This window comes from Phocoena sinus, chromosome 5, assembly GCF_008692025.1.
Source record: "Phocoena sinus isolate mPhoSin1 chromosome 5, mPhoSin1.pri, whole genome shotgun sequence".
In the NCBI taxonomy this organism is placed as follows: Eukaryota; Metazoa; Chordata; class Mammalia; order Artiodactyla; family Phocoenidae; genus Phocoena; species Phocoena sinus.
The window spans coordinates 64841502-64865098 of NC_045767.1; the positions used below are offsets into that span (position 1 = coordinate 64841502).

The window sequence follows — 23597 nt, forward strand, 5'->3', positions numbered from 1 at the left end:
TCCTACAGTGTATCAAAAGGATGATACACTATGACCAGGAAGGTCTTTTTCTAGGAATACAAGAATGGTTGAGTATTAGGAAATCTGTCAAGGTAATTATATCAGTAACTTCAAGGAGAAAAAGCCATATGATGATACTAATAGATGTATAAAAGATACTGGAAAAAATTAGCAACCATTCTTAATTTTAAAACTCTAAAGTAAAATAGGGAGAGAAGAAAACAACCTATCTATAATAAAGATGGATTACTAAATGCTATAGTAACTATTATCTTAAATAGTGAAACACTAAAAACATATCAATTTAAATGAGAAAAATGGATACTCTATATCACCATAATTATTTAACATTGCTTTGAAGGTTTTAGCAACTACCATAATAAAATAAAAATGAAATAATTGGCATACATATTAGAAAAAGATGTAACTATCCCTATTTGGTGATTATTATGATTACATGCCTAATAGCTAGAGTTTGATAAGGGAATGTGGTAAAGTTGTAGGTTATGATACAAGTATACAATGACAAAAGATATGTAAAGTGGAAATTCAAACTCTATTTCCAATAGCAATAAACAATTTTAAAATATATTTAATATATTATTTAATACATTTAATATAAAATTAGCATATTTAATTTAAAAAGGCATAATAGTACCTATATAAAGAAAGCTATAAACAGTGGAAAGACATCTTGAACAAAAAGACTTAGCATCATAAAAATGTAAATTCTCCCAAAATTAATAAATTGAATGCAGTTCATATTAGAATGCCAACAGGATCAAGATGGCAAAGGGGAATTAGATAAATCTGTCTTAAGTTTATATGGAAAGTAAAGACTCAAGAACAGTCAAGGGCTTCCCTGGTGGCGCAGTGATTGAGAGTCCGCCTGCCGATGCAGGGGACACGGGTTCGTGCCCCGGTCCGGGAAGATCCCACATGCCACGGAGCGGCTGGGCCTGTGAGCCATGGCCGCTGAACCTGCGCGTCCGGAACCTGTGCTCCGCAACGGGAGAGGCCACAACAGTGAGAGGCCTGCATACCGCAAAAAAAAAAAAAAAAAGCCAAGAAAACTGTGAAAATGAACAGTGAGGGTAGATTTATATCATATAAGCAGGAAATGCCATAAAGATGTTGTAATAAAATATAGTATTAGAAAAGGAATAGACAAATAGATTAGAGGATTAAAGAGCAGATCTCATATATCCTGAGACTATTTATGACCAAAGTTCAATTCAGTTGGAAATGGAGGGAATTATTTAGTAAGTGGTGCCAGTACACAACTAGCTATTCATTTGGAAGAAAAAATATTTCTCAACTCATCTTCTGTTTAAAAATTAATTTCATATGGCTCAATATCCTAAATGAAAGAAATAAGGCAATAAAGGGGCAGGGAGGGGGATGGAGAACCAAGTACACAAAGGAAAAAAATATTTTTTTAAAAGGCAGGGTAAGACCATATTTATGCATTTACATAAAATTACATAGGTAAAAAAATAGGATTCAGTGAAGTACAAGGAATTTTAATTCATTTAGAATAAATCACCATTTGGAGTTAAAGAACTCCAAATAAAATGAACTCCAAAAAAAAATAACTCCAAACACCATTTGGAGTTAAAGAACTCCAACCCCTTAAAAAAATTGGAAAGTTTTGTTTTTGCTGTTGGTTGCTGGTTGAACATTCTTTAGAGAGGTCAGTTAAATGCAGTCTAGTTAGTCAACTCCTACTTATTATTCTTCAGTTAAAACTATTTCTAACTTAAAGAGTAAAATGATTTATTTTAGACAATCTGGAAAATATAGAAACATACAAAGAAAGATTATTTAAAACACCAGTTTCCCCACTACCCAGAGATAAGTACTATTAAGATTTTAAAGCATACCACTTCTCCTCAGTTTCTGTTTTTCAATGAAATGTAAAATGTAAATTTTGTAAATGTTGAATATTTTAGTTAAAAATAGATGTCCAGACTTGGATTCTTTTTTAACTTTTCGCTTTATCTTTTTTTTTAATTTTTATTTATTTATTTTAATTTTTTTGGCTGTATTGGGTCTTAGTTGTGGCTCACAGGATCTTCGTTGAGGCACGCAGGATCTTTCCTTGTGGTGAGCAGGCTTCTCTCTAGTTGTGTCGCGTGGGCTCCAGGGTACGTGGGCTCTGTAGTTTGCAGCATGCAGGCTCTCTAGTTGAGGCTCACGCAAGCTCAGTAGTTGTGGCACGTGGGCTTAGTTGCCCCATGGCATATGGGATCTTAGTTCCCTGACCAGGAATTGAACCCATGTTCCCTACATTGGAAGGCAGATTCTTTACCACTGGACCACCAGGCAAGTCCCTTGGAATTTTTTTTTAATGAGATCATTTCCATTTGTGAACTAGTTTATTCTTTCAACCTTACTATTTTCTTGGTCATTCAATACACATACTATTTCTTCTAGTTCCTAGCAGACATGGAAAATAATGCACTTTTTCGAGATGATATACAATGTCAGAAACTAATTATGGAAGCAATGAAGTATCACCTACTACCAGAGAGACGGCCCATGTTACAGAGTCCTCGGACAAAACCTAGGAAGTCAACTGTTGGTACATTATTTGCAGTTGGAGGAATGGATTCAACAAAAGGTATTAAGTAATCTTTTATTTGAAGGAATGGAAAAATGAATATTTAAAAAATTTTTATTGAAGTATAGTTGATTTACAATGTTATGTTAGTTTCAGGTATACAGCAGAGTGATTCCTCTATACATATACATATATCCACTCTTTTTATAGATTCTTTTCCCATATAGAGAAAAGAGTAATACTCATTACAGAGTATTGAGTAGAGTTCCCTGTGCTATACAGTAGGTCCTTATTAGTTATCTATTTTATATATAGTAGTGTGTATATATCAATCCCAATCTCCCAATTTATCCCTTTTCACCCTGTTAACCATAAGATTGTTTTCTACATCTGTAACTCTGTTTCTGTTTTGTAAGTAAGTTCATTTGTACCATTTTTGAAGATTCCACATATAAGTGATGTCATACAATATTTGTCTTTCTCTGTCTGACTTACTTTACTCAGTATGACAATCTCTAGGTCCATCCATGTTGCTGCAGATGGCACTATTTCGTTCTTTTTTATGGCTGAGTAGTATTCCATTGTATATATGTACCACATCATCTTTTTTTTTTTTTTTTTGGTGGTACATGGGCATCTCACTGTTGTGGCCTTTCCCGTTGCAGAGCACAGGCTCTGGAAGTATAGGCTCAGGGCCATGGCTCACGGGCCCAGCCACTCCGCGGCATGTGGGATCTTCCCAGACCGGGGCACGAACCTGTGTCCCCCACATCGGCAGGTGGACTCTCAACCACTGTGCCACCAGGGAAGCCCACGGTGGCTTCTCTTGTTGCGGAGCATGGGTTCTAGGCACACGGGCTTCAGTAGTTGCAGCACACAGGCTCAGTAGTTGTGTCTCATGGGCTCTAGAGCGCAGGCTCTGTAGTTGTGGCACGCAGGCTTAGTTGCTCCACGACATGTGGGATCTTCCCGGACCAGGGCTCGAACCCATGTCCCCTGCATTGGCAGGTGGATTCTTAACCACTGCGCCACCACGGAAGTCCTCAAAAATATTTTTGAACAGCTACTGTATACAGTGGAGTCTATTATATGCCACTGAGAAGGCAAAGATGGAAAGAAACTTGGTATTTATTGCAAATAACTTAAAATTTTTGTAAAGTAAATAAAAAAACTCAAATATATAAGAAAAATATATTTTATATATACACACACACATATATATAAACCTTCAAAGGTTTCTTGCCATATATGTATATGGCAAAACTGTTTCTAAATTTTAGGAGATATCAATAGCGTCTGTGCTCTGGTGACCTAATTGTAGCAAATACTTTAGAATAAATGTTTGTCTTGATTGTAATTTTATAAGAATAGCACTGATAACATGTTGTATTAGAAGCTTAGAAGACAGAAGTAAAGTAGATACTAATTGAGCTCTTCATACCTGGGGGTTGGGTGTTTGTTTGTTTTAGAGGAGTGGGTCTTTTTTTTTCTTAATTCCACTCTTCTTACCTCATAAAGAGAACAAAAGAGTTGCTTGGCTCTTCTAATTCTTAAAAAAATGTAGACACTGTCCAGCAGTTATTCCCTAAACTTTCCACTCTCATAGCTCCCAAAGCACTTGATGTACACTTATGCTCTTGTCTTTCCTGGTTGCAGTGGAGTGTGTCCCTCTCCCTCCTCCTATCAAAGCCCCTCCCCTGTGCCCTGATACTGCCCTTTCCTGCCTCTTCAGGAACCTCCCACCATTAATGAGGATCCTTTCATCTCCTGTATTTTCAGCTTCCTTCCCCACAACTAGATCCTTCCCATTGACTCAAGTTTTTCCACTTTTAAAAGCAAAACAAAATGAAACCTCCCTCCACTGAGTAATTCTTATCTCTCTCTTCCTTTTTGTAGCCAAACTTCTTAGAGGAATCGTCTATGCTCACTGTCTCCATTTCCTCACCTCTCAATCATGTCTCAACTGCTCAAACAAGGGACCCTGCCTGAAGTCATCAGTGACCTCCATGCAGCTATACACTTTTTTACTTTGGCTTCCACAGTGCTAAACTACCCTGCTTTCCTCCCACTGCTGGCTGTTGCTACTGTTGCTGTTGCTACTCAGCCCCCTTTTACAGATAATCCTTTCTCATTTGACCTCTTAGTACCAGAGCCAGGTGTCCTCTGGTACTAGAGAATAGTAGATGAGGACAGAGATACAAGCAAGGATGAGCTCATGCAGGGGCTTATTGTAATTTATTAAATGTATTACTGTCACTGCTAATAATATACTTTTATATGTCTAATTTCATAAAACACTCAAGCATGGTGAGCTTTTTATTTGCCTAACTTCTATTTATCACTATTAAGGAGCAACAAGCATTGAAAAATATGATCTCCGTACAAATATGTGGACTCCTGTAGCCAATATGAATGGGAGGAGGCTGCAGTTCGGCGTTGCGGTGTTAGATGACAAACTGTATGTGGTTGGAGGAAGAGATGGACTGAAGACTTTGAATACTGTAGAATGCTACAACCCCAAAACAAAAACTTGGAGTGTGATGCCTCCTATGTCTACACATAGGCATGGCCTTGGTAAGCATAACTGCAGATTCATTCATAAGGTCATACCCTAGGCTTGCATGGCATTTTCACATTCTTTACCAGGCAGAAGAGCAGTGTGGCAGCTGCTGGGCCAACAGCAGTCACCAAGCATTCCTGCACATGCTCCCTGTCATCTGAGAAGCAGAAGCAGAGAAAACAAGCCTGTACATAAATGTATATTGTGCAGCCAGCACAAGTGAAAACATGAATATTTAAGAATTGTGGTGTACCACGATGGACTGACAAGCCACCTTTTGACATGTGGGTTCTATGTTGACAATTAGTGTCATCTAACCTAATTGAAAGGCATACTTATTTAAAAACCTTTAGCATTATTGGTTTTCATCTATATCCCTTAGTTTTTAAGCAGAAATGAGTACGACGCAGAAAAATTTTGAGGTGGCACGGAGAATGTAATGATAGAGGCTTTTTTTTCCTTTAATTCAGTAATTCACTGAGCAGATATTGATTAGTGTGTGCTATATGCCATGCTCTGTGTTCTGTAGGTATACAAAGATGAGAAAGATGAGGCTTGCAATGTATGTGTATCGTCCAGATTTTGCTGCATAACAAGCCACTTCAAAACTGGAGGCTTGGGCTTCCCTGGTGGCACAGTGGTTGAGAGTCCGTTTGCCGTCGCAGGGGGCACGGGTTCGTGCCCCGGTCCGGGAGGATCCCACATGCCGCAGAGCGGCTGGGCCCGTGAGCCATGGCCGCTGAGCCTGCGCCTCCGGAGCCTGTGCTCCTTAACAGGAGAGGCCCGCGTACCAAAAAAAAAAAAAAAAAACAAAAAAACAAAAAACTAGGAGGCTTAAACCAAGAACCATTTATTTAGCTCATGGATCTGTGTATCAGCTGGGCAGTTCTTCTGGTCTGGACTGTCTTAGAAGATTTCTGCTGGGTTTTCTCATGAATCTAGGTTGGGCAGGCAGGCTGGTTGGCTGGTTGATCTAGAATGGCCTCACTCACGTGGGTACTGGTAGACAGGCTGTCAGCCTGGGCAGCAGAGGCAACTGGGCCATATGATGCTAATCATTCAGGCTAGACCAGGCTTCTGCAAATGGTGGCAGTCACAGGGTTTCAAAAGTAGGAAGAGAAGCCATGCTCCAATGCACAAACACTTTTCAAGCTTCTGCTTGCCTCATGTTTGCTAACATCCCATTGGCCAAAACAAGTCACATGGCCAAGCCCAGATTCAAAGGATAGAGAAATAGACTCCTCCTCTTGATGGGAGGACCTACAAGAATCACATTGAAAATAAGCATGTATTCTGGGAAAGGAAGAATATGTGACCTTATCGTCAATTTATCACAATTTGGAAAATGTTTAAAATAGTTGCAATAAAGAATTTGATAGGTTATCATAAAAGATGAGTTAAAAGATGAATGAGTAGCAGTGAAAGGATAGTTGAGCTTGGATAGCATAGGTTTCTACTATACTCAATTCATTAATACTGAGCACCACAGTAGAGGTTGCCCAAAAGGCCGATGAAAAATATCTAGGTATGAAGATTGGTATGGTAGTGGATACAGCAAAAAATCAAAAAGACAAGTGTTTCTACCAGTTGCATTTAGGTTTCAATGAAAGATGATCTTAAATTCCAAGTTAGGTAAGTGAGTAAAACCAGACAGCTGGGGCTAAGGTACTGAGAGAAGAGCTTAAAATTAACTATATGAAATTTAACAAAGAAAACCATAACACATTACTCTTGAGTCCATAAAATCAACTATTACGTAGACACGAACAGGAAGATATATCTTAAAAGCAACATGAACAGGACTTACAAATTTGTGTTGACCATAAAATCCAGGGTCAAAAGTGTGATTCAATTGCAAACTTTCCCCTACTATGGGGAAAAGAAAATCAATTCTAACTTAAGATAAATCTTATATATATAGTATTACATAGAATGAGAATGCCCATGATCCAGCTATGTCTTGTGCAGATGAGATTGTGCATGGAATACTATCATTAGTTCTAGGTACCATACAAAAGACTTTATTGAACTGCAGCAAGTTCAGAGAAGAATGATCATATCACTCACAGTGTCTTCTTTAAACCTTTATTTCCATTTTTGTGTCATTCAAAACAGCTTTGTTGTAACTATTTACCTTGTAATATTATTTACCTTATAATAAATAATGTTTTAAATTTGAACTTATAAAAGAAATCTTTATTAAGTAAATTTTAAATTACTTAATTACACTCACACACACATATATAATTGAATATGTATTATATATAATTGGAGATAGATTAGATAGATAGATAGATAGATCTCCTATAGCCAGTATTGGCAGGACACAAATGAGTGGAATGATAAGTTGGTTTTGGTCATACATGAATGGTGAGTATGTCATCTGGCCATGATTTCACAAAAGTAAATGTCTTCGTATCACAATATTTGTGTTTTGGCCTTCAGGTGATACATATTTATATCTCACCTGACTATGGTCATATCAACCTCTTCTCAAAACCCTCTGCTGGCTTTCCATCTCATTTAGAATAAAATCCAAAGTCCTTACAATAGTCCCGACCACCATGTGACTCGACTCCACCCTTCCTCTCATCTCCTACGCTGTCCCCCTTACCCTCCACAGCCAACTGGGCTCCTTGCTGTATGTACCACAGATGCACTAAGCATGCCTCAGGACCTTTGTACATAGTGTTCTCTTTATCTCACCTTCTTCTCCCCCAGATACATTCATGTCTGGTTTCCTAACTTCATTCACATTTTTGTTCAAATGTCACTTTATCTGAGAGGTCTCCCCTGATTCTCTCTACTCTTTTACTTTGCTCCTTTTTTTTTTTTTGGAGGTACGCAGGCCTCTCACTGCTGTGGCCTCTCCTGCTGCGGAGCACAGGCTCCGGATGCGCAGGCTCAGCGGCCATGGCTCACGGGCCCAGCCGCTCCGCGGCATATGGGATCCTCCCGGACTGGGGCATGAACCCGCGTCTCCTGCATCAGCAGGCGGACTCTCAACCACTGCACCACCAGGGAAGCCCTAAATTTTTTTTTAAGATATATTTATTTATTTATTTTTGTCTGTTGGGTCTTTGTTGCTGCACGAGGGCTTTCTCTAGGCGTGGCAAGCGGAGGCTACTCTTCGTTGCGGTAAGCGGGCTTTCCATTACGGTGGCTTCTCCTGTTGCAGAGCACGGGCTCTAGGCGCTCGGACTTCGGTTGTTGCCACACACGGGCTCAGTAGTTGTGGCACGCAGGCTCTAGAGCACAGGCTCAGTAGTTGTGGCTCACGGGCTTAGTTGCTCCTTGGCATGTGGGATCTCCCCAGACCAGGGATCGAACCCGTGTCCCCTGCACTGGCAGGCGGATTCTTATCCACTACGCCACCAGGTAAGTCACACTACTTTTTTTTCTTGTTAGCACTTATCAACGCCTGAAATATACTTTGTATCTGTTTCCTAACTAAAATGTTAGGTTGAGGCTTCCCTGGTGGCGCAGTGGTTAAGAATCTGCCTGCCAATGTAGGGGATACGGGTTCGAGCCCTGGCCCAGGAAGAACCCACATGCCACGGAACAACTAGGCCTGTGCGCCACAGCTGCTGAGCCTGTGCTCTGCAGCAAGAGAGGCCACCACAGTGAGAGGCCCGCGCACTGCAATGAGGAGTGGCCCCCGCTCTCCGCAACTAGAGAAAGCCTGCGTGTAGCAACGAAGACCCAAAGCAGCCAAAAATAAATAAATAAATGATTAAAATAAAATAAAATATTAGGTCCATCAGGGCAGAGGCCTTATCTATTACGTTCTACTAAGTGCCTGACACTTAGTAGAAACTCAATAGCTATTTGTTGAATAAATGAAATTTGTCTTGGTTCCCTCACGATGAAACACGCCAATAGATTGTGGTATCTAATCTACAGCAAAATCTCATGAATTTGAATTAAAGGGAGAAAAGAATAAAATTGCTGTTTTCTAATATGTTACAAGTCCAAATTATTGGAAAATGTTTTAAGTATGGCAATGTGTGCATCTTGTATTTTTTTAAAATACCTTTCCCCTGTTGGACCTCAAAATACTGCCTCTAAAACTTCTTTTTTTTTTTTCGCGGTACACGGGCCTCTCGCTGCCGTGGCCTCTCCCGCTGCAGAGCACAGGCTCCGGACGTGCAGGCTCAGCGGCCATGGCTCACGGGCCCAGCCGCTCCGCGGCATGTGGGATCTTCCCGGACCAGGGCACAAACCCGTGTCCCCTGCATCGGCAGATGGACTCTCAACCACTGCGCCACTGGGGAAGGCCTACCTCTAAAACTCTTAAGAGCTACAGTGCTGTTGCTCCTCCTCACCCACCCACGTATCTACCAAGAAGAGCTATGAGGAAGCCAGATATCTTTATCATAAATTTTTGCCTAGTTAAATTTGCATGTTAAAGGTTCATTGTACTTACATTTCAGTTAAAAGATTTTTAAGTCATTGCTTCTTTCCTGTCTCCTTGTAGGTGTGGCTGTATTGGAAGGTCCTATGTATGCAGTAGGAGGGCATGATGGTTGGAGCTATCTGAATACAGTGGAAAGATGGGACCCTCAGGCTCGCCAGTGGAATTTTGTTGCCACTATGTCCACTCCCAGAAGCACAGTAGGTGTGGCAGTACTAAGCGGAAAGTAAGGAAATATTTAAGGTTCCACTTAAAACACAATAAATTAAATGTATTAAGCTATATCTTGTCCAACTTAAAGATATATAGAAATCATGAGAGAAATAACTCTTGAGTGATGTAAACAACCTTTTTAAATAGTCTCTTTTTATAATAGCTCTACATATAAATAGCTCAACATTGTTAGTCTTTTATTCTAATGTGCAGATATTATAAATTTCTAGTTATCATTTTGAGTGAATAAATTTTATATGAATATTCAATGTCGTCAAAATCTGGTGGTTCATATAACTTTAAAAGTATATGGTCTTTTAAAACTTGTATGGTCTCTCTCATGTTTCCCTAAATAATTCTTTCCATTTCTTCTACTGATTTTTCCTTACTTTTACTTCCTTCTTATCTTGGTAAACTGCTGAAAACTAGAATGCATTTAGAAAGAGGTGCTTTCTTGCTTCTTATCTGCTCTAAATAGAGTAAACAAATTTGGATAGAGCCACCACTCAAATACTAAACACATAGTATCTTTTTCAGGCCTTTCTTCCATAAAATGAAGCCCTTATGGTTATTAAATAAAAGTTGTTTGTTGCATACCTTTACTCACTTAAAATGTTTTATCATTATTTCCAGGAAGAGGAAAGAACCAAGGTTAAAACATAGAGACTTAAAATTATTCGTTGGATTGTTACTGATTATCAAAAAAATGAGAAAATGTTAGTAATATTTTTATATTTTATGACCTAAGGTCTTGTTTCCTCAGGACCTGTTAGTTGCATCCTTTTTTTGGTTAATTTTTAGCACGATTACAAGTAATAAGATATAGAAACCCATTTTTTAAATATATCTGATCTCAATACAGCTCCCCTCATTTGTTTTAGCTAAAGAAATGGCTTCAAATTTTATCACTACATTTCTCTCCTAGTTCTTTGGTAGAAGAGTCAGCCACCAAAGAGTATAGAAAGTGAAAAAAAAGAAATTACTATTTCTGGCTAGAAATATTTATTTCTAATAGAAGACATAAGAATAAATGCCTTCTCTAAAACCTGATTTCCAAACCTACAGTATCGTGGACTTCTAGGCATAGAGGTATCTTACTTTCTTACCTTTTCTTGCTCTCTAATGAGAAATAAATATTTCTGTATTTAACCTACCTGAAGCACAATTTATTGAGTATAATTCTGAGAGTACCTAATAATATCAGAAGCTAAGGACTTCTTATCTACTAAGTAGTAAGACAGTTGATTTTGAAAGTATCGTATATCTACGTTGTGATTTTAACTGGTCTATTGGGGTAGACTGGTCACTTTGTCCCTAACCTTAACTCTCTTCCTTTCATTCTTCATTTTAGAGACTCACCTAATGTTCTGCCTAAAACACAAATAGGACCATGTCACTTTCCTACTTAAAACCTTTCAGTAGCTTATCTGACCAAGCCTCCTTTTTGATCTTGCCTCTGTCCACCTCTCTAGCCTCTTCTCTCTCCTCTACCCATGCATAATACACTCCAGCAAAACTAATCCATTTGTGAAAAATACATTTTGTTTCACATTCCTATTATCTGTTAACCGACACCATCTTTCTTAGAATATTGTTTCCCCCACTTTCCTTCCTGGCAAACTCAGCATCCTTGAAACTTGCTTAAAAATCACCTCCAGGAAACCTCCAATCCCCACTCTCATCTCTTCATTCCCCCTGCACTGATTGTCCATTCCATCCTCAGCAATTTTACTGTATATAATTTGTATATAATTGTATTGCAGCATGTACCACTCTATTATTGTAGTTATTGACTGGTCCGTCTCCTATAGCAGATCATGGTCTTGAATGACCTGATCTGACTTCTTGTTTCTTACACCTAGCACAGTATCCAGCACATAAAGCTGAAGTGTGCAACCTTAGTGAAGAATATCCTGGTACCAGTTATATGCAGTAGTGCTTTAATCACCCCAAGAAGAGGATGTGTTAATCCATCAACCACCATTTTTCTAAGCTTGCACTAAAATAAAGTAGCAATGTTTTAAAATATTTTGTTAGTTTCCATTTTGGGGTACAAATCCAGAACCTGGAAAAAATAGAAATTATGTTGTTAATATTTTAAATATGCAGTTGATTGAAAAAATTAATTATGTATCTTCTCTCTACCAGTCCTTTGTGATTTAAAACAAATCATTTCTGTGTGCCTCAATTTTTTTAATTTATAAAATGAAAAGCCCAGTTAAATACTGTTTTTGTTATTTTAAATTATTTTACAATGCTTCCTGATGCAAAATATAGTTCGTTTCTTTAGGGAAGAACTGTTTTAATGTTTTACGAGTTACACTCTGTATCTTAAAATTTTGAAAGTGTTAAAATTTTTATTTCTGCCATGTTTGACAGAAAGAAGCTTTGTCTAAACTTCCAGTTGCTCAGGCTACTTTTAAGCCATTGGCTGGCTGGCAAATACTTTTGGCAATAGAATCTTTCTTTCAAGTGAAATCTTACAAAAACCTCGATACTTAAGGCAAATGGAGGTTCAAGTTTATAATACACTTATTTTAAATTTATTATAAGTTTGAGTTTATAATACTTACTGTAAAAATCAATGTAGAAGCATAAGTCTGTTTTAAAGAACACAGATTATTTCTGTTTTGGTTGTCCAGTATGAAGAAAATCCTGATTCGCAGATAAGAAGCTGAAATTGGTAATAGTTATTTTAACTACTAGAGCAATTTATTGGAATCACAGGAAATTCTTCAGTTAAATTGCTCAAGTAGTTTGAAAGTAGTAGACATTTTTTTTCTCAGCTGAATCTCAAACAATATCTACCAGCCACTTGTATTCTTGATCATAATTTTAGAAGTCAGGTGAGACCTAAATCTTATTTTTAGATATGTAGTACAATACAATTGCAATTTGACATAATATTTATCTTTTTGTTGTAATAGATATTGTCATGGGGAAGAAAGATGAGTTCTGAATTTTGCATGACGTTTAATTGAGCCAGGTGATGTTTTTGAAAATTAAAACTACTTTTTAATCTTTAATTTTAAATGAACCATTTTGGGGGCCCCCTAACATCCTCCACAGAGTCCTGGTCTTAGAATACAGTTTGAAAACCATTGTGTGAGATATGATTCTTCAGAAAGTGTTACATTTTAGCCCTTAATATTATCTCAGTATGAATGTTGTTTGTACATTTAACATCTCCTAAAATACCGTTTTCTAAAAGAATGCAAATAGAGACAGAATTTATTTTTCCCCTTTAACACATACCATGTTTACCATGTGCCAGGCAATATTCAAAGTACTTTAAATTTGATCACCAATAATCCTGTGAGGCAGGGCTTCTAGATTTTATGGATGATGAAGTTCAGGCAGACAGAGATTAAATAACTTGTCCACAGTCACAGCTAGTAAGTGATAAGTGGTAGAACCAGGATTCAAACCCAGAGAGTCTGGCTCCAGAGTTCATGCTCTAAATCACTCTACTACACCACTTTTCACAAGAAGACCCATGAGTTCACTGTGAAGAGGGTAGGGTGCTGGAAGCCTATGATACTATATGTGAGTGTGTACATATATTTTTAGTTATTGACATTTTCTAGTTGATTCCTTCTAATATTCTATGATCCATATTTAGGTAATTATTCTTCCAAGTATTAGTTAAAGATGAGGACAGCTTAATATTAAGAACAGTAGCACAAAAAATAGTTTTTAACAGATAAAATTTTTAACAGATTAAAGTTTCAAATAAATTTCAAATTCCATACTATTAATATATTTTAAGTTTAGAACAAGACACTGCTACAAACATGCTTTGCTCTTTAAGATATGGTCGTCTTATTATTTAAGAACCAGTTTGAGTGGCATAGGTACTTTAAATTATGAATTAAAATTATGAAATCTGTCTTTAAAATATGTATATTTATCCAAATATAAATACTTAGAGTTTTAATGGGCCGAAATTTGATATAGTTCAAATATTATTTCTCAAGAATTAAAAATAGCTAAATATTAACTAAGGCATCCATAAATTCAAAATGTGTGAGCTTTTGAACAAGCAGTGAACTGAATTTATTATTTTTTTTTAAATGATAGAAAAAATATCTACAAAGAGCTTCCTATGTGAATAGTAAGTGTAAGAAGATTTTGTGCTTAATAAAGAATATTCAAATGTTTAAATATTTAAAATATTTTATATATATTTTAAGTTCAGAGTAAAAAGACTTTTAAATTAATGCAGTATATTGATTGATAATAAATTGGTTTACTAGGCAATGTTTAGGAGTTAACATACCAATAAATATAAATATGGTATGTTAATGTCCTAAACGTTGCCTAGTAAATCTATATATTTGAATCTATAGTTTTATTCTCATATTTCACTATTACAAGTACATACCAGATGACTCTTGACTGTCCAACTGCTCATTAATATAACTATTGTCCTGGTTCTGCTTCTTCCTGGGTGACCATGTACAAGTCTCTTAATCTCCATGAACCCCAGTTTCTTCACCTGTGCAACAGGGATACAAATGGTTTGTCATAGCATCATTATAGTGATTAAATTAATACATGTAAAGTGCCTCACCTGTGGTAGGTGCTCAGAGAAGGTTAGTTTCTTTCATTTATCACCAAGTCCTATCTTAGCTATTTAAGAAATGTCATGGTATATTTATACACAATATTTTATCTATTTTAAGACATACTTTAACATCTCTAAAATTGTGCGTTTTACACTCAATAATAACTTGTCAAACAGATGGCAGCTGTGAAAATGTTGTCGTTGTTTTCATGTGAGTTTATGTTTTCTTTTTTATATATGTACAGAATAATATATGATATATATGTGCCATTTAATTGGTAGCACATCTTTCTCTTTTTTATAAATTTATTTATTTATTTATTTTTGGCTGAATTGGGTCTTCGTTGCTGCACGCGGGCTTTCTCTAGTTGCGGCTACTGGGGGCTACTCTTTGTTGCGGTGCTCGGACTTCTCATTGCAGTGGCTTCTTTTGTTGCAGAGCATGGGCTCTAGGCACGTGGGCTTCAGTAGTTGTGGCACACTGGCTCAGTAGCTCTGGCTCGCGGGCTCTAGAGCACAGGCTCAGTAGTTGTGGCACACCAGCTTAGTTGCTCCGCGGCATGTGGGATCTTCCTGGAAGGGATTGAACCCATATCCCCTGCATTGGCAGGCAGATTCTTAACCACTGCACCCCCAGGGAAGTCCCGTCTTCTTTCTTAATGGCACATAAATTGACAGTATTTCTTATCGTTGATAGGCACCTTGAATTCAATGAAATACCATAAGAATAACCTCTGTCTTATGCATAATAATAGCACCATCTCTTATTTATCATCCCATTTGTTGTTTTTACAGACTTTATGCAGTTGGTGGTCGTGATGGCAGTTCTTGTCTCAAGTCAGTAGAATGTTTTGACCCTCATACTAATAAATGGACACTCTGTGCACAAATGTCAAAAAGGAGAGGGGGAGTAGGAGTCACTACCTGGAATGGATTGCTGTATGCCATCGGAGGCCACGATGCACCTGCATCCAACTTGACTTCCAGACTCTCAGACTGTGTGGAGAGGTAATTTCCTGTGAAGGAAAACTAGGAATAAAAAATCAAACCTAAGCCTCTGACACTTCCACACGAATTGGTAACTCTTTATTGAGCATCCACCATGTGCAAGGCAGTTCCTTAGGAGCTCTGTAAGCACTGGGCGGTCTGCTCAGGCCATCTCTCAGTCTGTCACCAAGAGCCTACTCAGTCTTCTCTCAATCTGACCTTAGAATTGATTATACAGTTTATTAATTGAATCATATGACAAACATTTATTGTGTACCTATTTTGTACTGGACATTGTACCTAATAAGAAAAGGGGTTTGACAAATTTCACAGAGAATTAATTACAGGCTGGAGGCCAAATAAGCAAAAAGGAGAGGGACATTCCTGACATATTTTGATATAAAATGAAGTAGTATGAAATACTAAAAGAAAATAAAGGGCTAGTAAGGCTTGAAATCTTGATCAAGTCATCCTTGTTCAAAACTCAAATATGGGCCTAGGTAAAGAGCCCGACGTCAGTGGAAGCTCTGGACAGTGGCTTAGGCTCCCATCTGCTATGGTCAGTGGAATGGGGAGAATTGAAGGGCTTTAGGAGGTAGAGTCAATAGGAGATTGTATGAACACTCCAAAGCAGGAAGGAATATGTTTCATTCAGAAAACTGGAAGGTGGCCACTGTCATTGGAGAAAAAAGAATGATGGAGAGAGCGGCAGGAAGGAGTGGGGGGACATTGGGGCAGATCATGCAGAGTCTTGAGGCCTTATTAAAAACTTTGGATTTTAAAGAGCAATGGGAAGTTAATGAATGTGTGTGTATATATTATTCAATACATTATGAATGACTAGAAGAAGAATAAAAAGTGAAATGAAGGTTTGTTGATGACAAGTGCTTTCTATGAAATAATAAGCAGAGTTGGTTGGTGTTTTTTGAGAGAGCATGATAGTTACACCTGCATTTCACCTGTATTGGGGAGAAAATAATTCAGACTATGCTTGTTACATGTTATAATCCAGGAAAGGGATATAGAAGTCTTTATATACTTTGCCCCATAAATTACAGGCCCACTACAGGACTGCACCCAGTGAAAAATTGTTCATTGATACAAGTATTGGAAGCAGTATAAGTCATCTTAGCATGATGTATCTGCTCTCAGATAGACAATTTGGGGCAGTTCTAATTAACATACTTCATGAAAGGAACAAAAAGCTCCAAAAATGGACAGTTAGCAATGATTGAGGCTGTAAGTCATCTTACATAGAGCTTCATGAATTGATTTCCTCAAATTTTCAGTAGGCAACCTGAAACCTTAAAGCAGTTTCAACATTTACATTAGCTCTTTTGACTAGTTTAAGTGTTATGCATCTGCAGAATAGCTCTATTATGTTGTAAGTTAAAAGTTTTCAGGAAAATATTGATATTTTTCTCTAAAATATGTTCAAATGTACTTTATATAGCAGATAAGATTAAAGGACAAAACTATTTTTATGTAAAATATTGTGAAAACAATATCAGCTCCAGTTCTAAAATTTTCTTTCAGATATGACCCTAAAACGGATATGTGGACTGCAGTGGCATCTATGAGCATCAGCAGAGATGCCGTGGGAGTCTGTTTACTTGGTGATAAATTATATGCTGTCGGAGGGTATGATGGACAGACTTACCTTAATACAGTGGAGGCTTATGATCCCCAGACAAATGAGTGGACCCAGGTATGGCATTTCATTTTTCATTATTACACTTACTCTGTTTTTGTTACAAACAATTGTTTTGGTAAAACAAATCCTCTCAATTATGTCCAATATCAAAATATATAGCATAAACATGATAAAGTCATCTTTTAACTAAATATAAGAAAACAGGGAATGTTTAATTTTATAGTATAGTTAAAATCCAAAATTACCTTTAAAATATAAGTTAGTACTCAAAGAAATTCTTATTAGTTGGTTATTATTATTAGCTGCCACCATTTACTTGCTGAGAATTGATGAGATGTTCTAGCATAGATAGAGCTGATAGGACCACAAGAGGGCTGTAATAAAGGGAGGGAGATTGTGGAAAATTAAAAACAAAGATAGTAGTCAGGAACAAATGAACCACTTACCCATACATGAGCAATAATTTTTAAATACTCAAGCCACAGATATTTGGGAGCAGATCAAATGTCTGGTTATAACCTAGTAAAGATGGCAATCCTAAATTACATTAACAAGTAAGAAACCTGACCTGACAAACTTAACAGAAAAAATTCCCTCTTTGTCTATTTCTGAGAGGGCCTAGCACTTCTAAGAATGATCTTTTGAGATCTTTGTTTCCATCATCACCCAGAACAGAACCAGGAATTTTCTGCCGCTGGCATCCAATTCAGTATATGGTACATAAAAGGCACTCAGATGTTTAATTGAGCCAAGGTTTTCCTACATACAAGGACCAGTGGTAAGTACTGTCAAGAAAACAATACCTGTGAGAATCCCTGCTGTCACAGAGCTTAACTACTTAGGTAGGTGAGATCTGCTCATGTAAAGGGAGGATCCACAGTGTGGAGCAGTTGGTATGAAGTGTCCCATGGTATAGGCAGTGAGTGGCCTAGGAAATCAAAGAGAAGAGAGAAAATGGCTGTTGAGAGGGCTTCGGTAAGGAAGAAGTGGGATTTAATCTAAGCCTTAATGAATTGATCCAATTCAAAAAGATAGAAGGAAGGGGCTTCCCTGGTGGTCCAATGGTTAAGACTCCTTGTTTCCACTGCTGGGGGCGAGTGTTCGCTCCCTAGTCAGGGAACTAAGATCCCACATGCCGCGCAGCGTGGCCAAAAAATAAAAGGTAGGAGGAAAAAGGAAATTGTGTGAGAAAACATGAAAGAAATGTCACTAAAGCAGAAATATGCAGGCTCTATTAAGGAAGTATGGCAGGTTATAAGGCTCCATGCTTGAGAAGAGTAGGAGTTCTTATTGGACAGGAAGGTTGGGGTCAGGATGGAGGTCTGCAATGGTCAACCTAAAGAGTTTGGTAATGAGAAACCAGTGGAGACTTTTAACCAAGAGAGCAATGCAGTAATAGAAAGTCCACATGTCAGCAGGTGGGGACAGGGTGAGTTGGGTTAGGGGCAGGGTAAGTGAAGCCTTATAAAACATTTATAAACATTTATAAAGTTACTTATAAACATTTATAAAGTTACTTCAGTTATAAGGCTTGAAGTGTTAAATATACAGATGGATCCAAGAGATATTACCAAGTCCTGTTTATTTTTAATTTATACACTTACTAGGTTGTATAGAGAGGTGCAGCTTCTGAAGGAAACAGCAAAGGAATGATCAGAGAGTGTCTTAGTAGATAAAGAAATAGAACATTAAAAGAAAGGCGGGGGAAAAAAAAAAAAGAAAGAAAGAAAGGCGGGGCCAGGGGGCTTCCCTGGCAGTCCAGTGGTTAAGATTCTGCACTCCCAACGCAGGGAGCACAGGTTCAATCCCTGGTGGAGGAACTAAGATCCCACATGCTGCATAGCACAGCCAAAAAAAATGTTTAAAAAAAAAAAAAAAAAGGAGAGGGGAATTTCAACAGCATAAGGAAGAATGAAGAAGATTTGTCATTCAAGAAGTTGTCAGGACCTTTGAGAATATGATACAAGCAGAAGCCACCACACAGTGTAAAAAGTAAAGAGAAGAGTAAAAGTAAATGTGGGAGTTAGAGGGGCATACAATTTTAAAATAATGATGATGATAGAAAGTTAATACTTACTGAGTACATTTTATGTACCCGACTCTGGTCTAAGTACTTTACATTAAAGAATCTTCCCAACAACACTATAAGGAAAGTACTATTATTTCCTCACTATGTTGGATGAAGGAGTCTGAGACAGAGAGGTTAAATAGGTGACCCAACGTCACACAGCAGATAAATGGTGGAGTTAGAATTTGAGCCTAGGATCTTTTTCACAATAGAGATGAAGACAAGAGAGTTGAACAGGGTTCCAGATGCTAGAAGGAGAAAGCAAAATTGAAGGGCACTTTTCTGAAAGAAGGACAGGAACAGAATTGAGGGCAAAGGCGGGTCCTCCTTAGACTGTAGGAAAGATCTTATCCTCCAAAGCTGGAGGGAAAAATGAGAATATCAGTGTAGAAAGATACAAAGTGTTTTCAAGTGAAGAGAAGGATAGAAAAAGAGACTTAGATTGTTATGACCTTGATCTTGTTTCTTAAGTAAGTGAGATCACTTGGTGAAGGCGAGAAGGCATAATTTGAGAGCTTGAGTTAGAGCTACGGGATTTCATAGAAATTATGAGATTACCTACCATCAGCCTCCTACCGTGGCAGAAGTAATTGTGAATGATAACCAAGGAATCCAAGAAGAGATAGAAGAATCTCTTTTCCTGAGATGTATTTTATTTAAGCCCTTAGGCCAGTTATAAGGAAACCTATTAGCCAGTATTTCAGACTTGTTGTTACAGCTAATTAATACCTTATGCTGAATCACCCTGTATCAAAATTAATAATCTGTGACCACATAGCTCTTTGGTTTACATGCCATCTCCATTACTTTTTAAAAAATTTTTTTATTGAAGTACAGTCAATGTACAATATTATAAGTTACAGGTATACAATATAGTGATTCACGATTTTAAAGGTTATGCTCCATTTATAGATATTATAAAATATTGACTATATTCCCTGTGTTGTACAATATATCTTTGTAGCTTATTTTACACATAATAGTTTGTACCTCTTAATCCCCTAGCCCTATTTTGCCCCTCCCCCTTCCCTCTCCCCACTGGTAACCAATAATTTGTTCTCTATATCTGTGAGTCTGTTTCTTTTTTGTTATATTTGCTAGTTTGTTGTATTTTTTAGATTCTACATATAAATGATTTTAAAGCTCCTAAATGTGAATTTACAACCATAGTATCTGAAAAATAAACGTTTTCCATTCAATGTTTCTACAAATGGACAAGAGGACATTTATTTGTACAGGGAGTGAAATGCGATTACTAAGTCTTAAGCCATCACCCACCCCACTACCAGCCTTGACCCAAAGCAGGAGGTGACTGCATTGTATTTAATAAATTCTCTAAGCTAAACTTTCTAGCTGGTGTCGTGACGACATCAGCTGTTCACAGTGTAGAGGCTTAGTGTCTTGAGTGTTTTGAGAAAAGCTGCTGATTACAGACGTTTTGATTTAAATGACATAGAGGTTACTTCTAGAATACTGTAAGTAGATATGGTTTTAAAATAGGTTATTTGTTCAAAAAGATATAACAGTGATCAAAACAACTGATTCAGATGGAGAACAACCAAGAATTCTCTTAAAATTGAAGTCAGATGTATTCTTAAAATCCACTCATTGGTCTGGGGAGGAGGAGTCAAAATGACTAGAAAGTCACTTTGATATCATGTATTTGACAAAAGTACTTTATGACATACACCCACATACATAAGTACAAAACAAACTTTCTTAGTACTTTATATTAGTCACCCCTTCCCAAATGCTAATGTCTTAATTCTGTTAGCTCAAATGCATAGATTCTTACTGGGCTCCAAGTAGTCCTTCTTTTAAAACTATCCTTGTCCACACTTATCTCTGCTATGAATTGCCCAGTGTCTAGAGTACTTTAAAAAAAAAGACAAGAAGTGAAAGATTTAAGAATTGTTCCTAATGCATAAGTCAAGATTATACTTTTCCCGTAGTACCTCATACTTCTATCTCACTGTCATGGAGTTTATTCACCAGGTTTGTTTCCACTCCTAAGGAGTTCAATCGGTAGTATTTATTATTTATTCACTCTGGTTAAAAAGCAGTAGAATGGGTTTAGACCCTTCATCCACGCTGAGGTCATCAGTGAATGTGAAGTTAGCGGTTCCTCTGGAGTCGACAGACCCAGGGCATGTGGTATATTCTGTGTACTGTCTCTGAGACAGCACTTCCGTTGCATGGCCTCTCAGGATAATACTTGGTATTTTCTCCATATTAGTCACAAAGTTGCTCTAAGTGTTCAGCATTTCCTCACATCCATATTGTGCATCATGTTGGCCAAAATCGTGTTTCATGTAGAACAATTCCTGTGCTATCTTTAAAAATTACCTTTAAAGAGAAGTAAATACTACATAATTATGTTATATACCCAAAACAATTTAGTCTATGAAGCTTTGGCATCAGGAGGAAGAGTCTTGTTTAAGACCTGGGCCAGCTTAGAGTTCAGGCAGCAGCTCTTTGCCAACAAGTACGAACTATTTCAGTATTTCACCGACTGGTGTGGTATTAACAATGTTTTTACCCACAAACCCAACACGTGTCTTTTTTTTTTTTTTTTTTAGGTTGCTCCACTGTGCCTAGGAAGAGCTGGGGCTTGCGTTGTGACTGTAAAGTTATAATTTAGTGCTTTGTTTTCTAAATGAAGATATTCACTTCCTTTATGAATTTAGTATAATTGTTCTACTATTAATGGATACGTTTTTAGTAAATTTGCAAGGCCACATTCCAGAGCACGAAGTGCCTGGTCTCTAAGGGAAGATGTTAAAACAAGGAAGAACCAGGATTAAATACTTTTATTTCTTAGCAAATCAAAACTGCAGCTGGTGGATTGTGAACGTATGTTCCTGATATAAAATATGAGGACAAATGCACTGCTCCTGACACAACCCAGTGTTAACTGGGAATTTCATTTCTTTTAATAATCAAGCACATTTTGCTCATATTATCCACATTTCTTTTCTTACAGTGCAAATACCCCAGGTAAAACTTCTAATGTTTTGCTATGTAACTTTATCATACATGAATTATGGTAATTTTTATTCATTTGTTTACTTAACTACAACCACTGTCTTAATGATATTACTGAAGACTATGCATTTAGCTGTTTTCAGAAATAGCTGCATTATATATGTTTCGCTTGTGGATATATTTCTAAAATCGGCTTAGTCCAATGAATAAATAAAAATATTAAAGAGTTAGAACAACAAAGACCAAATAAAAACTTGATATGACCTTTGGGATCTATTTAAATGTTCATTCCATCTAGAGTCACCAAAAACTCCATGTTATTGATATTCTTAAATTAGAATTGAAACATGGTGTTTTGCATTAAATTTAAGATATGCAAATTTTGTGGAGAAAATAAATGTTATATACCCTCTAATGTTCTTTCACCTAATTAGCATTTAATCGTGTGAATTTGCTTTCTTTTATATCGCTAAAAATGTTTTGATTTTGTCTTTTTATATTGACAGAACTGTTTGGATATTCTTATGTTCTCAGATCTCTATTTGCCTCCCCTGCCTTGTTTGCTGTCTTTTGCCAGAGTTAGTTAATCCTTTGTGCTTCTTTGTAATCAAACAGTTTGGGGGGAAGGGGCTTATTCAATGTTTGAAAAATAAGTTTAAAGTGTTTATTACCCAAAGTTTTGTACATTTGTAAACTTTTAATTACACATGTGAATGTTAATATTCTCAGTGAATTATTTATTGTTTGCAAAAATGCACTGGGCAGTAACATTTTATGATAAATCCTTTAAGGTATAAGTCTTTAACTTATATCTTAATATAAAATGAGTATAAACTAAATTCCCACCTTTTAAAAGTCCATATTGTGGTTAATGTGTTTTTACATTTTATATCAGGGTAGGCTTTATTTTAGTTGCTTCCTTTAAAAATTAAAAGAAACTTTTTTTTAGCTGATTTTGAATGCTTGTGAAATGTTTCTACACAGGAAACAAAGAAATTTAGTACGTCTATGCACAAAACAAATTCCATGGGCATTTTACTGGTGTGGCCACTAAGAAAATAGCAGTGACAGTGACAAATACATTAATATTTCATATATTCATTATAGTATGGATATGAGTTCAGTTACTTTCCTGACAAGGAGGGATCAGTGGTAGAGTATATTTATGTATTTAGGGTAAGGGAGAGAAGAAGAGGAAAAGCTATAAGAAACAAAGCAAAAATTTCAAAAGCAGAAATGTGTCAGTACATCATCCCTTCTTGTGGAGGCTTAGACCTGTGATTTGGAAGGAAAGTACTTACACTTGTGATCATTCCTCATCTCCACTCATCATCCACTCTCTTGTTCCCTGTGACCGCAATGGAGTCAGACTCGCCTTAAAGTAAAGGAACTGATTCTTTTCTCTGAGGATCTTCCTTTCCTTTATGGGATTCATAGAACAGTCCCTTTGATTTTTTATCCCACTGAAGGGGCCTCTCTAATGCAGTTTTGTCATCAGCAGGCTCTGCTCTTCTGGGTACTAGTGAAGAAAACTATTTCTTTTCTAGTGACAGAGCATTCACCAAAGCACTCATTCTTCTCCTAGT

The 23597-nt window shown here is 37.1% G+C and overlaps 1 protein-coding gene across 3 annotated transcripts in view; it reads left to right on the forward strand.

The window, feature by feature from the left end:
* Nucleotides 1–22731, forward strand: part of KLHL5 (kelch like family member 5) — a 75600-nt gene extending 52869 nt beyond the window's left edge. For 2 of the 3 annotated variants that reach the window (XM_032633489.1, XM_032633488.1), the window contains 5 exons: nucleotides 2437–2623; nucleotides 4913–5137; nucleotides 9601–9763; nucleotides 15113–15325; nucleotides 16841–18109. In XM_032633489.1, the coding sequence (XP_032489380.1) occupies nucleotides 2437–2623; nucleotides 4913–5137; nucleotides 9601–9763; nucleotides 15113–15325; nucleotides 16841–17117 (1065 nt within the window). In that variant the 3' untranslated portion in view covers nucleotides 17118–18109. Of the gene's footprint in view, nucleotides 1–2436; nucleotides 2624–4912; nucleotides 5138–9600; nucleotides 9764–15112; nucleotides 15326–16840; nucleotides 18110–21605 lie in introns of those variants that run through there. The other variant, XM_032633487.1, reaches the window with a different exon arrangement.
* Nucleotides 22732–23597: the final 866 nt, after the last annotated feature.